Source organism: Dreissena polymorpha, chromosome 2, assembly GCF_020536995.1.
Source record: "Dreissena polymorpha isolate Duluth1 chromosome 2, UMN_Dpol_1.0, whole genome shotgun sequence".
NCBI classification, from domain to species: Eukaryota; Metazoa; Mollusca; class Bivalvia; order Myida; family Dreissenidae; genus Dreissena; species Dreissena polymorpha.
In genome coordinates this window covers 68,911,486-68,928,344 of record NC_068356.1, presented here as the reverse complement: position 1 = coordinate 68,928,344, position 16,859 = coordinate 68,911,486, and the positions used below count along the sequence as shown (strand labels likewise).

The 16,859-nt window shown below is 34.9% G+C and overlaps 1 protein-coding gene across 8 annotated transcripts in view; it reads left to right on the top strand.

Annotated features, from left to right (window-relative positions):
* LOC127867479 (dynein axonemal heavy chain 3-like) overlaps positions 1 to 16,859 on the top strand; it is a 127,962-nt gene that overhangs the window by 21,736 nt on the left and 89,367 nt on the right. For 6 of the 8 annotated variants that reach the window (XM_052408647.1, XM_052408646.1, XM_052408645.1 and 3 more), the window contains 5 exons: positions 1,156 to 1,261; positions 4,068 to 4,246; positions 4,841 to 4,934; positions 10,766 to 10,856; positions 16,351 to 16,541. In XM_052408647.1, the coding sequence (XP_052264607.1) occupies positions 1,156 to 1,261; positions 4,068 to 4,246; positions 4,841 to 4,934; positions 10,766 to 10,856; positions 16,351 to 16,541 (661 nt within the window). Of the gene's footprint in view, positions 1 to 1,155; positions 1,262 to 4,067; positions 4,247 to 4,840; positions 4,935 to 9,548; positions 9,640 to 10,765; positions 10,857 to 11,760; positions 11,846 to 16,350; positions 16,542 to 16,859 lie in introns of all 8 variants that reach the window. The other 2 variants (XM_052408644.1, XM_052408643.1) reach the window with 2 other exon arrangements.

Sequence of the window (16,859 nt, the reverse complement as noted above, 5' to 3'; positions counted from 1 at the left end):
TAACGGCATTTTATTTCCGGGTATTTTATTTAGTTATTTAGGACATTTTTATACCCCCGGTAGGGTGGCATATAGCAGTTGAACTGTCCGTCAGTGTGTCAGTCAGTCTTTCCATCCTTCCGAAAACTTTAACATTGGTCATAACTTTTGCAATATTGAAGATAGAAACCTGATATTTGGCATGCATGTGTATCTCATGAAGCTGCTTATTTTGAGTGTTGAAAGGTCAAGGTCAATGTCATCCTTCAAGGTCAAAGGTCAAAAAACAAAATCCAAGAGAAGTAACAAGCTTTAAAGGGAGATAATTTCTATTTTATATCATTTGGCAGGTACAGATCATTTTCACAAGGGAAGTAATATTTTTTTAAAGGATATAATCTGAAACAAATTTTAAGGTCGATGTCATCCTTCACGGTCAAAAGTAAAAAAATACAATTCAAGGGTAGTAATAAGCTATAAAAGGGAGATAATTTCTAAACCTGCCAAATGATATATTGAAATTTTATTTCAAAGCGGCGCAATAGGGGGCATTGTGTTTCTGACAAAAACATCTCTTGTTCTTCTTAATATGAACCTGCGACAAAGGAGAGGCTAGTACACTTCATTCACAATCAACATTTATTTGTCTGTTTGTAGACATAAATTGCACTTCTGCATTTTCAACATACAATATTCAAACTTAAATGCATTGTTCTCATGAAAAAAAGTTGTGGGTATCCAATTTTTAGTATCCTATGTTAAAGATTGCTGAATTTATGCCCCCTTTTTCATTAACAATTTCTATGACAAAATCAATACAAATGTCTACATGTTACAACATGTGTCTTTTGGGATATTCGCTGCTATTGTTACTAGCTCTATTTTTTTCTATATTTTTGTGCTGTAAAACACTTTGTTGTCCGAATTCTTAACCTTTTCCCGCTCAGAAAAAAGAAAGAAAATGGCTGTATGCAACCAGCATAAAACCAGAACAGCCTGTTAGTATCACATGCAGACTCAGGTGGCTGTTTGCTGCTCATCAGTATCTTGCAGTTGGAAAAGAAGCCTTCAAAACTAGAATCTAGAAAGAAAAGTCTTAAATTTTATTTCATTTTTTAAGGGACTACAAATGTGTTTATGAGTGGTAAAGGGTTAACATACTCCTGCATGTTTTAGGTACCTGACGACATACAGGAAGTACCTGGATCTGCTGAACAACAAGGCTGAGCAGGATGTGTCCTCATTCCTGAGGGAATCACACTCAATTGCTGCATTTAAGGCAGTAAGTTCCATTGTTTTGGGTTACTTTAGACTGGAAATGAGCGTGGTTCTGGAAAAACTGAGTTTAATGCATGTGCGAAAAGTGTCGTCCAAGATTAGCCTGTGCAGTTCGCACCGGCTAATCTTTGACGACACTTTCTGCTCAATCTGGATTTTGCTAAGAAGAGACTTTCTTTGAACAAAAAATTCAATACAAGCAGGAAGTTTCGTCCCTGATTAGCCTGTGTCAACTTCACAGGCTAATATGGGGCAAGATTTTATGAACATGCTTAAAGCCCAGTTTTCACTGAATGAGTCTCAAATGTTGAACCCATGTGTTTATGTAAGGCCCATCTAAGGTTACTTCAGAAAGAGACACATCAAACAATCAATGCACTCTTTAGGAAGTGAACATGGTGAACGATTAAAAAAAATTCAAATGTCAAAGCTATACAGCTGGTAAATTTAATTACATTCGTATCTTAGATACAGTATTACCTTTTGGAATGACAAATTTCAAGCAAATAGCCATTAATTGAGAACAATTGTGATTTTGATATTAGTGGTAGCTGAATTGATTTAATAAAATTACTTTCATGATATTGCTAGTCAAATTGGTAAAAAGTAAACTTCAAATCATTAATATAAAATAAATTATAATTCATAATTCTAATTTAGCAAGAGAAAATAAATAGCCTAAAAAATAGTAATACATTGAAGATGGTGATTCAAGTTTGCTGCCCAATTTATGCAACACTTTCTCCATGACCTGATTGCTACCAGCTACTACCCATTTTGTATCCTGTCTATTTCCTAATTTGATCTAACCTACTTTTGTTACTTTATTTATTTCCAAATCACTCAAATGTTTTACCCATAATGCATAAACCCAAACCATAAGAAACACTTAATTTTGTTTATACCTGTGTCAAAACAATCCGTTAACCTCATGTTTTTACCTCCCATTTGCCTACCCTAAAAGAATGCTGACGAGGATAACTCTAGCGGATACTTTGAAAACAGTTCTGCCAGTCTAAGTAAAGAGACGGAAGAGTCAGATAAAACTGAAGATTATTTCAGTGAAACCATATCCAGTAAAGGTAACATAAACAAAATGGCAAGCTGTGATATGGATGGAAGTCATGACAATCCGCTGCAGTTGTCTGATTCTGAAAGCGAAAGCATGCTAATGACCACGGACTGGAGTGCTCAAAGTACCCTTAAAAAAGTACTGAGAGGTTTAGCAAATAATTTTCAAATTAATGAACCAGAAAAAGATAAATCTAGTTTACTCAATTTCGAGCGACCAAAGGCAAATACTCGGGATAATGTAACTGAAGTTTCAGATACTAAATTATATATTGATGTTGATGGTAAAACATCAAGAGATATTGTTGCAATTGACGTTACTTCTCCAAAGAAAAAGAAAAAGCGTAAGCGACAAAAGCCACTTATTCTGTGTAACACAAACTTTAAGCCACAGGTAATAATGCCGGATGATCCACTTATCACAGGTGTTCAGATAGACAAAAGTCAAGATGTCGGTGTTAAATCAATGCAGGGCACAAATAATAATAAACAAGAATCGCGAAAGAATTCTATCAAACCTGGCGCTTTGGGATCAAAACTTTCTGGAGAAACAACTAGACCAACTACAGATCGTGGAAGACCGCGCTTACCACTTATGAAACTGCATAGTCCAAGATCGCGGATATTGTCATCAAAAGTTTCTGCTAAGAAACCCGTCATGCAAGAAATTGAGTATGGGTTTAAAAAGTTGAAAATCGGTGAAGTTGAAGTAGCAAAGCAAAAAGAAGGGGAAATTAACGAAAATAAGGAAGAAAAAAAGGAAGAACAAGAGGAGGAAGAAGAGGAGGAAGAAGAGGAAGATAATGAAGATATTTATCGTCATTTTAAGACCATTGAAGAAGTAAATCCCATTGTGGTGACCCTGTTGTTTGATAAACTGTGTTTCACTGCATTCACTCTATGTTTAACAATTTTGTCAAGAATATGAAGTGACCAGTGCAGTTACAGTATTATTGTATCACATGAACTCACCTGTATAGTTTATTGTAGATATATCATGCATGTATGTGTTGCTAGAGTAAATTTTGTCCAGTTTTCCCATATATAATCATAAGTTGACTTATTATCAAGGTAAATCTTTGGATTTTTTTATTGGTTTTGAATCAATCAATATTGTTGTTGAACTAGCTACCGGTACAGACACATGTAATACAACCTTTAGTTATATGCTTTTCAATAGAATTTTATTGATGAAAGAAAATTTAATTTCATTGATAAATATGTTGTTTTATGTGTGCATCTAGTACATCTTCATCTGGCGAGAAATACAAGAAAAGAATATTTTCCTATGAAAACAGTTTTTTTTTAACGATACAAAGAAACTAATGATCTTTTAGGGACCTCACTATGTTCTAGGCATTGCCACCTATAGCCTAGGGATGGAGAAACTGTAAGGTCATCTTTTGAACCTGGCTTAATTTTACTCGAAACAGCTGGTAACTTTTCTTACTTATCTTCCTTTCAGAAGGTCACAATAGTCCTGAAGCTGAAATGCTGCTGCGTATCACAGCAAACTGGGCTATATGCATGTGCGTTGAGTGTCTTCCCAGATTAGCCTGTGAAGTCAGCACTTGCTAATCAAGGACGACAATTTCTGCTTAAAGTAGATTTTGGACGCAAACGACAAGCTTATCTGGGACCACACTTAACGCACTTGCATTTTGCCCTGTTTTCGAAGAACGCTACTCAATTTTACCGTTACAACCAGTAACAGTTTCTACTTTATATGTCCCTTGCAGAAAATCACAAGTTTCCAAGAGCTGAAAGACGAGATAATGCTGCTGCGTATCACCGTGCCGCTCTCCATGTTCTGTCTTGACTGCGTGACGCTCAACCAGGACCTTGCCGCGCGGGCAGAAAAGCTCAAACAGCGCCTCATCACCTTTGAGATTGATGAGAACAGAGAACTCAATAAGAAGTGAGTGAATCTAGTGTTTATATGAGTCGTTTTCTGAGAAAACTGGGCATAATGCATGTGCATAAAGTGTCATCTCAGATTTGCCTGTGCAGCCCACACAGGCTTATCAGGGACGACACTTTCCACCTAGACTGGATTTTTGTTTAGTTTATTTATAAGAGACTTCTTATCAAGGAAATTTCCATAAACCGGAAAGTTTTGTCCCTGATAAGCCTGTTCAGACTAGATATGATGTATGAATAAATACAGCACATGTATTTATTTTAACAGATAGTAATAAAGTGAAAAACATACAATTAGTTTTAAAAGTGGGGAGAGATTTATATTTTTGCTGTTAAACAAACAAGACCAAAGAGTAGATCATAAGACACACACATGCACCCACCCTCATGGTTATGAAAGTTTTGTATATTTTGGTATTCTGTAGGGCCACCTTTGAGATCTTTTAGAGTAAGGAAGCAGGTCAATTCAAAGTTGAAAGAACACTAAAAAAAATATTACAAAGAAAAAATGTTATTACCAAGGCTGTTAAGGTAGATATATTTTCATTTCTTTTTGGAAAATCTTGTTATGTTACAATTTGTTTCATGCCAGTATCTGCAAGCGCTATGACGAGATGGCAAACAGAGTCAGTGAGGTACCAGACAACACTGTCAGTCTGGTTGAGACACAGGAGTACCTCAAACAGGTAACACTACACTCAGTTTTGTTTCCTCAAACAGGTAACACTACACTCAGTTTTGTTTCCAAATTGGAAATTGATGGAAAGTTTGGCGTCAAACATGTGATGTTAAGTGTCATCCCAGATGAACCTGTGCAGTATGTATGGTGTTTTCTGAATCTAGGTAATTTTCTCTAGCAATTGAAATCCAATCTTTGTAAAAGCTGTCCTAGAGTAGTCTGTTTGTACACTTCATGGGCTGATTTTGGATGACACTTTTGACCATATTCACCAGCCCATTTGAGGCTAAAGAATAATGAAAAGACTTTGAACCAAGAAAGATTCAAATATATACATGCTACAAATGCTGCTTATGTCTAGTGCTGCAACAATATATCGGTATATATCGCAATACGAAATCCGCATTTTGTATTGCGATACGATTTTCATCATACCTGTACGAAAATTCTACTAAAAATCATCCATATTTTGCCCAGAAAAGCCGTCCAAAATAATGATATCAAGGTAAAGAAAACAAAACGGTGTTATATTTAAGATGAAGCTTATGGAAATACAAGAAAACAAACAATTTATTACATAATAAAAATGTAAATTGATGTTTATATTTTAAACAGAAGTAATGATATAAAAAACATTACGTTACAGCATTCTGCTTTTAAACATCCACAATTCTCTTTCAGGTTATTATTCTTCTTGTCGGCTTTTATAATAGTTCTCAAAATGGCAGACAAAACGAACGCCGAGTTTGACTTTATAGATATTTTGGTAAAAAAGGCTAGAATTGCCAATAGGATATAACTAGAACTTAAACATACAATACAAAGGTTATGTTCATGTAATTAAGTTGGTTTTGGTGATTAGCTGGTGAGTTATAATTCTGGTACAATTTATCAATACTGGTCATGTACGTAATTCCGGCCTGTACGTAAAAAATCGGCCACCTGTGTAAAATCATTTTCATGATCTTCACGCACATATTTTGTTTTTATTTAGAAAAATCAACATGAAAACCATCCCCACTCGCAATATTTTGCAAATGTAAGAACCATACTGGTCGTGTACGTAATTCCGGCCTGTACGTAAAAAATCGGCCACCTGTGTTAAATCATTTTCATGATCTTAGCATACACATTTTGCTGATTTATATTAAAATCAATTTAAAAACCGACCCTTTTCTCAATATTTTGCACATTAAAGAAGCATATCACTGTGAACTTTTATATCACAATGTCACAATTGAAGGACGATGTTTTTGTCATGTGGAAAAAGTGACATTCTCAATGTTTGTATTACTTATATTTATATAAGAAACAAGTATATTTGTTAAAATTGTTATTTTTTATCTAATAAACTTTAACTAAGGTATTTTCAATTAATTGTATAAAAACATATATCAAAACATAAAAATTAGGACCAAATATATACTTTTTAAATATATGAATTACCTCCCTTGATTAGAATAACAATAGGTTATTTGTTGTACAAATAAATACAAGCGTTTACTAAAAATCGACAATAAAGTAAACTGTTTATACAAAATGTGTTAAATTTCTTAGCTGTATTATTTTTTTTTTATAAAACATATTAAAAACAAATAGTTTTTAGGAATTTGCAGTTGCCAATTGAGAGTGATTGTTCACTATATTTATTAAGTTAGGTAGGGGGAGTAACTGGTATATAATGTCGCATATATTTTAAGTTTCAAGTGAAAAAAAATTGTTTGTGTAAACCTTTATTAATACTCCTAAAATGAGGACATTTGTCTAAAGATATTGCTTTGTAATTTTACCTGCAGATTAAACTAAAAGGTGGCCGATTTTTTAGGTACAATTGCCCTATGAAAATTGATAGTTTATGTCATTAATTTCTGTTCATAAAAGTAACATACACTGATCTAATTCTATTGAAATTTTCATGCTAGATGAGTTTTGAACCCAGGATTATATATGTGAAGTTTAGTTTCAACCAGTTGCCTAAAACAAAAGATTTTGTTAAAATAGTCCCAAAAGTGGCCGGAATTACGTACACGACCAGTATCACCGTAAACTTTTGTATTAAAATGTCACAAATATAGCAGGAAATATTTGGCTCATGGGGAAAGTGATGTCATCATATGTTGCAACAATTATAATCATATAAGAAACAAATATATTTGATAAAATTATTTTTATTTTATCTAATAAACTTTAATCAAAGTTTTACCAATTTATTGTACAAAAACTTATATTCAAAACATACAAATCAGAACCTAAATATAAATTTTTAATATATGAATTACCTCCCTTTATAAGAATATTGCTAGATTACATGTTTAAATATTATATATAAGCGTTTACTAATAATCAACACTGAAGTCAACTTTTCAAACAAAATGTGTTTACTTTTTTAGCTTTGTTTGAAAAAATTTATTAAACACATTAAAAACAAATATTTTTTAATGAAATAGCAGTTTCCCCATTGTTCATATTTATTAAAATAGGTAGGGGGAGTAAATGGTATAATAATTTCGCATTTATTTTAAATTTCAAGTCAAAAATATTAATAGTATAAACATTGATTAATACTCTGAAATTGAGGACATTTGTCAAAAGATATTGCTTTGTAATTTTATCTGCAGATCAAACCGAAAAGTGGTCGATTTTTTAGGTACATTTAACCTACGAAAATGGATAGTTTACATGTCATCATTTTCTGTTCATTAAGTAACATTCACCGATCTAATTCTATTTCAATTTTCATGCTAGGTGAGTTTTGAACCCAGGATTATATATCTGAAGTTTAGTTTCAACCAGTTGCCTAACACTAAAGATTTTTCTTAAATAGTCCCAAAAGTGGCCGGAATTACGTACATGACCAGTATATTACAATATATTGCAATACAGGTTTTTGAACTAACAATATATTGCAATGCAGTTTTTGGCGTATTGTTGCAGCACTACTTATGTCATCAGTAATTTTTTTCTAAATTAAGAATTGTGTATTTAGAACTATATTATACTTTAAGAACATTTCGGGTTTAAGAATATTCTTCATTTTTAGACTTATATAGGTTTAAGAATTGATTGGGGGATATTGGCGTATAGAGCCGCATGGTGCAAAAATGGGTCGTCTGGCATATGTGGCCCGCTCAAATGAGACCATGAAACTTTGCGTGACTTTATAGGCTACAGGGTAGCTCCTGACCAGACAGAACAAATGTACAAGCTGACATACAAGCTGGTATGGAGCTGCGCTAGCCACGTGTGGAATTAGACCCTATTTCGCACGACATGGCTCTCTATTAAACCCTCATGTGTTAAGCCTAGTTTTTCATGACTGCAACCATAATTGTATAAATGTCTCTGATTTTGAAAAGAAGGCCAGTTTATATTAATTTAATTTATGTTTAATTACAGATATTGTTATGATTTGGTTTTTAAGACAGATTATTTAATTTTCAGATAAAATGTGTCTGTTCTAAAATGAAATGCCTGATTTGTCTGAGAATACATTTTGAAAACATAAGTGTAACAATTTTAATGTTGATCTATTTAAGAAACTTTATCCTAAATTATAGTAGTAATATTATTTACTACACACTATAGCTATTTTATTGTTTATGTAACTAAATATTGGCTGTCTTTAAGAATTATAATAGAAATATTGGAATAAAACAATTGTATATTTTTGCCTTCCAAAAGTTGATGTATCAAATGGTAAAATTGATATGGGTGACAGTTTGAAACCATCCGTTCATTGTTGCTTGTGAGTTGTTTCCCTTTATTCAGCCCTTTACATTATTATTTTATTTTAGTTTTCATTAATTTTAGGAAATTTTACTATGCACTGCAGTTGAAAGTTTTTTGTTATGTACAATATACTTTGGGAATGTTATGTGCATGGGGGACATTTACATTGTAGTTTTTTCATGCACATTGTGACTATTATCATTTTTTTCTGATTTTTTTAAATATGTTGTATGTATTTTGGACCATTTTTAGGAAAACAAAACTCACACAATTTTTTACCACATTAGCCCACTGGATAACATGCATCGGTTGACCAACCAAAGAATTTATTTTAATACTTACATATATACACATGTGACAAATTTGCATAATATTATACAGGTGATAATAAAACGGAAATTTTCAGTATAATATATGATAACCACAAAAAGATGTGGTATAAATGCTGCTGCTGAAAAAACTATTGTCTTTCAAAATGGCTTTACATGAAACTTTGCTTTCCAAATAATGACTCTGTATACTTTTAAAAACAGTCTACAGATAAAACACAGCTGGAACTAAAGCAAGAAACTGTGGACTGTGCAGCTCGTCTTATGTTTCTACTTGAATATTCTATTTTCCCTAGTAAGTGCAGGCTACATGTCACTAAACAGAGGTTGCCTGCCACTAACAATAAATTTGCTTTAAATGTTTTTTTTTATGACATTGCACTTGTTTTTGTCATTTTTTTGCTCTTGACAGTCAAATGCGAAGTGAATGACATTTTACGTGTTTTACACACTACTTGCTGTAAATGATTTTGCAGACGACTGAAATTTTTCTATAAAAAAACTCCACAAACAAAACGCAGTCCATCTTGGCCCTAAAATTTGCATATTACGTTTGGTCTTAGTCCCAGGATAAAACTGTCATGGAAATGAAGAGGGAACAAGAGGAAGCTGCTGAACGACTCTTATTCATATCTGATTATGGCTTATTTCCTTGTGAGTATCAGGTTTCCCCACCCACACCGGTTTAAGGTCACGTTGGGGGTCACTTTACCCTATCTAGACTGTTTTGGAGGTCATGCAGTTTACTACAACACTAATTTTATTCCCTTCACCTCTAGGACACAATTTTTCAAATCTTTTGATTCACATCCTTGATTGGCAGCCTTTTCACAGTATTTAATTTCTTTATGTTTATACTTAAATATAATTTTATCCATCTTTGACTTGAACAGATGGAAATTTTTCTCTCTTTTTTGTGATTAAACAAAATACAAGATATCAATACATTGACTTTGGGCAAACCAAAATGATGTTCTCGTTAATATTTACAATCAAATAAACATTTATGAAGTAAGTAATTTATTATCAAACAATATGAAAAATCAATCTTGAAAAAACCATCTATGGAAAGGTTGCAGTTTTTTTACCAATTGCCCTTCCAATGTTGCGCACAAGTTGTTGTAAACATTGTTCCAATATTAAATCAACATACAGGTTTTTATTAACATTGTTAGCTTGAATTAATTATGTCATCCATTTGTAGGATTTTGGTGTACATGTTTTAACTAACTCCTTAAAATTACCTGCTATACACGTTTGTTTATGTACTAATTGATTTTAGTTGTTTTCAGGCAACATTGTAGAGATATTGATGCCATTTACAAACATAAGCATGCAGTGATTGTAACTGTCACTTGCAAAATGTGGTCAATACTTTCAGCAGAACAAGACTGTATCTCTTTGCAAGTGTCTAACAAGATACAGCATTGAGGCTTTGAGTTTTCCATGTGCTCAGATTGTTTATATGTGCATCAAACTGTCTCACAATTAGTTACAGGAACAGTTTCTGGGGTTATGCTCTTGTTAATTCTCATGTTCGCCATTACATACTTTTATTAATTCAAAAAAGTACTCCTCTTATTGCCTTAAACAAAAATTGACAGAACAACATAAAAATGATCACTACTTGATCAACATTTTGAATTTAATGTATAGGGAAAGAGAACTTTGTGAGACGGTTTGATATTAAATTCTGCTAACATAAAATCCTGCAGTGCATCAATAACTGATGTCGTCTAACCTTAAAGCTCCTTATTTTTGCGTTTTGCGTACGTTTTAGTCCCAGGACGTAACTGTGTACAAACTTAAGACTGAAATAGAGGACGCGTCTAACAGGCTTATGTTCCTGTTAGACCATGCAGAGTTCCCTTGTAAGTACTGGGCAATGGAGCACCCCTTGTGTAGTAACCATTATATATAGTAACCTGCATGCGCAGAGTTGGGAGTCATGTGACCATTGATATATTTGTCTGTTTGCTTACATTAAAATAATAGCTTGGTGTTGAATAGGGTTTTATTTTCACAAACAAATACTTTGAATTAAGACATATGGGTCAAATGTTTAGTAGAACTAATGAAACCTAAATGGTGGATTCCAGAAATATTGGGTTCGATAATTCGCATATTTTAAGCTCCTTTTTAATAGAAATCATGATATTATCTCAATTAGAAATATTGTAAAACAATAGTACGTGTAAGAAATATATATATTTTTGTTTTGTTTATTCGATTATAAATGGTGGTTCACATGATTTTTCCCTAACTTTTTTAGTGAGCTTCATTCTAGTTTATAGTATACGTAAACTGTGTGTGTGCTAGTGTGTAGTATTCCAGCTGAAGATTTTACAGGTTGAATGTATTATCACATCTACAATAATTTGCTTGTGTTACTCTGGTAGTTTATTGCACTGTGTTTTCTCTTGTCTCTGTATACTGTATCCTCTTCTTTGCCTGTTTCTTTTCATTGGCTTGCTTATCCTCTTAATTTTCTCATGCTTGCATGTTTCCCTCTTTGAACTTGCATTAATGTCCCCAAATTATTGGAAATTTATGATAAAATTTATCATTACATTTGACTGGTATTATGCTTCTCTTGCTGCATGCTTCTTCTATTTTCTCTTGCATGCTATTCCTCACATTTTCTTTTAACCTGCTACAGATTCTTTTGAAGGTGTATTCTGCTGCTTCCTTTCATGCATTCATATCTTTCCACTTTCTGCCATTTTCTTACTACTCCTCATTCATTTCCTTGCCTCTCTTGTTCTTGCTTTGTAGTCCATGGACAGTGAGAGGACAACTGACGACCTGCGTCAGGCTGCCAGACGCATTCTCTTTCTGGTTGACGTTGGAAGGTTTCCTTGTATGTGTTTCTATCTCTCTCTTTTCTCTCTCCCTAAAAGCACAAGCCCATTAATTTTTGCATAAAGATACATTTTGAAGAAATCATTTTGTATGTACATCTGACAATTCAATATGCAAACAAAACAAAATGCAGAAATGTTTTAAGTAATAAGGCGGTTATAATTTGTTTATTGTATTAAATACAAGGGTTGAGTGCAAAGTTACTGTATCTTATAGATAAAAATGTGAAGAAGAAACAACAGTTTTGCACTGAACCCTCAATTTGATCTGACTATTATAGCTGGTATTGCCTGTGGTTTAACCCTTTCCGCCATAAGAAGCCAAGTGTAAATGGCTTTTGCAACCAGTATAAAACCAGAACAGCCTGCGAGTAACTCGCAGTCTGTTCAGGTTTTATACTGTTTGCTGCTCATCAGTAACTAAGGGTCGGAAATGAAGACTTTAAAACTTGAATTTAGTAAGAAAGGTATTTTATTAAATGTAACTTTCTAAGGACTACAAATGTTCCAAAATACGTATCTAAGTGGCAAAGGGTTAAATTTGTAAATGTACGACACTCTGTGTCTGTTCCCTTAATTTCAAGCATGTTTGAGTATGAGTCATTGTAAAATGATTTTCATTAAAAAGAAACTGTTTTCAATTGTATAAAGGTTGTTTACATAAGTTCTTGTCTTGCCAATTTTAGATGATTTAAATTATATTTTAGGGACTTGGTCTTTATTTGTTTTCTACTTTCTGGCCACATTCATTCGTGTCACTTTTTAGCAAAAGATCAGGCAAATATGCACTTTACATTCACTGTTACATGTTAAGCATTATAGGATACCCTTTTTTGTTTGGTAATCTTTCTTACTATCAATATATGAACCATTTTATGCAAAAATGTGTCTTATGCCAAATGCGGCCAGATTAGCTTCAGACTAGACTGGCATTTGTGCAGTCAACGCTCTCTCCTAAAGTAATGCAAAGTATCTAGGTCCCATTAGTTAACAGGGTAGCTCCTGGTCAACGCTCTCTCCTAAAGTAATGCAAAGTATCTAGGTCCGATTAGTGAACAGGGTAGCTCCTGGTCAACGCTCTCTCCTAAAGTAATGCAAAGTATCTAGGTCTGATTAGTGAACAGGGTAGCTCCTGGTCAACGCTCTCTCCTAAAGTAATGCAAAGTATCTAGGTCTGATTAGTGAACAGGGTAGCTCCTGGTCAACGCTCTCTCCTAAAGTAATGCAAAGTATCTAGGTCCGATTAGTGAACAGGGTAGCTCCTGGTCAACGCTCTCTCCTAAAGTAATGCAAAGTATCTAGGTCTGATTAGTGAACAGGGTAGCTCCTGGTCAACGCTCTCTCCTAAAGTAATGCAAAGTATCTAGGTCCCATTAGTTAACAGGGTAGCTCCTGGTCAACGCTTTCTCCTAAAGTAATGCAAAGTATCTAGGTCTGATTAGTGAACAGGGTAGCTCCTGGTCAACGCTCTCTCCTAAAGTAATGCAAAGTATCTAGGTCCCATTAGTTAACAGGGTAGCTCCTGGTCAACGCTCTCTCCTAAAGTAATGCAAAGTATCTAGGTCTGATTAGTTAACAGGGTAGCTCCTGGTCAACGCTCTCTCCTAAAGTAATGCAAAGTATCTAGGTCTGATTAGTTAACAGGGTAGCTCCTGGTCAACGCTCTCTCCTAAAGTAATGCAAAGTATCTAGGTCTGATTAGTTAACAGGGTAGCTCCTGGTCAACGCTTTCTCCTAAAGTAATGCAAAGTATCTAGGTCCGATTAGTGAACAGGGTAGCTCCTGGTCAACGCTTTCTCCTAAAGTAATGCAAAGTATCTAGGTCCCATTAGTTAACAGGGTAGCTCCTGGTCAACGCTCTCTCCTAAAGTAATGCAAAGTATCTAGGTCTGATTAGTTAACAGGGTAGCTCCTGGTCAACGCTTTCTCCTAAAGTAATGCAAAGTATCTAGGTCCGATTAGTTAACAGGGTAGCTCCTGGTCAACGCTCTCTCCTAAAGTAATGCAAAGTATCTAGGTCCCATTAGTTAACAGGGTAGCTCCTGGTCAACGCTCTCTCCTAAAGTAATGCAAAGTATCTAGGTCTGATTAGTTAACAGGGTAGCTCCTGGTCAACGCTCTCTCCTAAAGTAATGCAAAGTATCTAGGTCCGATTAGTGAACAGGGTAGCTCCTGGTCAACGCTCTCTCCTAAAGTAATGCAAAGTATCTAGGTCCCATTAGTTAACAGGGTAGCTCCTGGTCAACGCTCTCTCCTAAAGTAATGCAAAGTATCTAGGTCTGATTAGTTAACAGGGTAGCTCCTGGTCAACGCTCTCTCCTAAAGTAATGCAAAGTATCTAGGTCTGATTAGTTAACAGGGTAGCTCCTGGTCAACGCTGTCTCCTAAAGTAATGCAAAGTATCTAGGTCCGATTAGTGAACAGGGTAGCTCCTGGTCAACGCTCTCTCCTAAAGTAATGCAAAGTATCTAGGTCTGATTAGTTAACAGGGTAGCTCCTGGTCAACGCTCTCTCCTAAAGTAATGCAAAGTATCTAGGTCTGATTAGTTAACAGGGTAGCTCCTGGTCAACGCTTTCTCCTAAAGTAATGCAAAGTATCTAGGTCTGATTAGTTAACAGGGTAGCTCCTGGTCAACGCTCTCTCCTAAAGTAATGCAAAGTATCTAGGTCTGATTAGTGAACAGGGTAGCTCCTGGTCAACGCTCTCTCCTAAAGTAATGCAAAGTATCTAGGTCTGATTAGTTAACAGGGTAGCTCCTGGTCAACGCTCTCTCCTAAAGTAATGCAAAGTATCTAGGTCCCATTAGTTAACAGGGTAGCTCCTGGTCAACGCTCTCTCCTAAAGTAATGCAAAGTATCTAGGTCCCATTAGTTAACAGGGTAGCTCCTGGTCAACGCTCTCTCCTAAAGTAATGCAAAGTATCTAGGTCCCATTAGTTAACAGGGTAGCTCCTGGTCAACGCTCTCTCCTAAAGTAATGCAAAGTATCTAGGTCTGATTAGTTAACAGGGTAGCTCCTGGTCAACGCTCTCTCCTAAAGTAATGCAAAGTATCTAGGTCTGATTAGTTAACAGGGTAGCTCCTGGTCAACGCTCTCTCCTAAAGTAATGCAAAGTATCTAGGTCCCATTAGTTAACAGGGTAGCTCCTGGTCAACGCTCTCTCCTAAAGTAATGCAAAGTATCTAGGTCCCATTAGTTAACAGGGTAGCTCCTGGTCAACGCTCTCTCCTAAAGTAATGCAAAGTATCTAGGTCCCATTAGTTAACAGGGTAGCTCCTGGTCAACGCTCTCTCCTAAAGTAATGCAAAGTATCTAGGTCCCATTAGTTAACAGGGTAGCTCCTGGTCAACGCTCTCTCCTAAAGTAATGCAAAGTATCTAGGTCTGATTAGTTAACAGGGTAGCTCCTGGTCAACGCTCTCTCCTAAAGTAATGCAAAGTATCTAGGTCTGATTAGTTAACAGGGTAGCTCCTGGTCAACGCTTTCTCCTAAAGTAATGCAAAGTATCTAGGTCCCATTAGTTAACAGGGTAGCTCCTGGTCAACGCTCTCTCCTAAAGTAATGCAAAGTATCTAGGTCCCATTAGTGAACAGGGTAGCTCCTGGTCAACGCTCTCTCCTAAAGTAATGCAAAGTATCTAGGTCCGATTAGTGAACAGGGTAGCTCCTGACCAGACTGCTTGGATTGACAGGCTTGTCGGGAGCTACCTTTGTGGCATAAAACCCATTTTCACATGATGTAGGTCATACATAATTTTACATGTTAGGACAATTGAATCTGTTTTACTCCTCTCAATGTGAATGTCTTCACATCTCAACTTTTTTTAAAGGTTTACAAATTAATTATGATCTTGTACTTTTATAAAGTGTAAAACATTTTAATATAAAAGTAATGATTGTAATTGATAACTTTTTTCATAATTGTTTTTATGAAATGATAATAAACTTGACTTTGATCATTTACATATAGATCTGATACTGCATGCAAATAAAAAATTGACTGTTATATTGAAAACAATGTGTATATTTCTTTTATTTAACTGATTTATTAAAAGCTCCGACAACCATTTACAATTCTTTAAATACTGTAAAAATTATTAATTGTGTAATGTATGCTAAAAAATTTACAAATAAAATTATTGTAGAAATAAATTATTTGTACTTTGCAAATGCACAATATAAACAAACTTACATAAATAATTTCAACACACTGTAATGCTAAACTCATTTTATAGCAAAAACTTTTACGAAAAATAATGCAAATTGTATTGCCAGTAAACTAAAAGCGTTAAAACTGTTTTAATGTAACATATAAGAAAAAAGTTCCAAATGTAACAAACAAATGATTCTTGTAAGTAAATAAATAATTTCAATAGACTTAAACTGTAAAGTTATGATGAAGCAAAATTATTTAAATAAAAAGTGCAAATTTTATTGCCAGTAAACAAAAATCCTCCAAACTGTGATTAATTAAATGCATAATTCCTGTGTGAAACCCTTGCAGATGAGGACATTAAGCTGAATAGTCAGGTTTTCCACTGGCCGGAGAACATCAAGGCTGTGTTTGAGCTCAGCCAAAACCGCATTCTCACAAAACGCGAGGCAATTGAAGAGAATCTGCGGCAGAGAACGAAGGCCTATGAGGACCGCCTCAATGAGATGATGAAGGAGGTTGAAGGATTCAAGAAGAAGGAGGTGGGTTTGCAATTTTTGCAGTGGCATTGGTGGGGAAATATTGCAGCGGGGTCAGTGGGAAATATTGCAGTGGGTTGGTGGGGAAATGTTGCAGTGGGTAGGTGGGAAAATGTAGCATTGGGGTGAGTTGGGAAATGTTGCAGTGGCTCAGGTGGGAAAATATAGCATTGGGGTGGGTTGGAAAATGTTGCAGTGGGTTAGATGGACAAATGTAGCATTGGGGTGGGTTGGGAAATGTTGCAGTGGGTTAGGTGGACAAATGAAGCATTGGTGTGGGTTGGAAAATGTTGCAGTGGGTTAGATGGACAATTGTAGCAT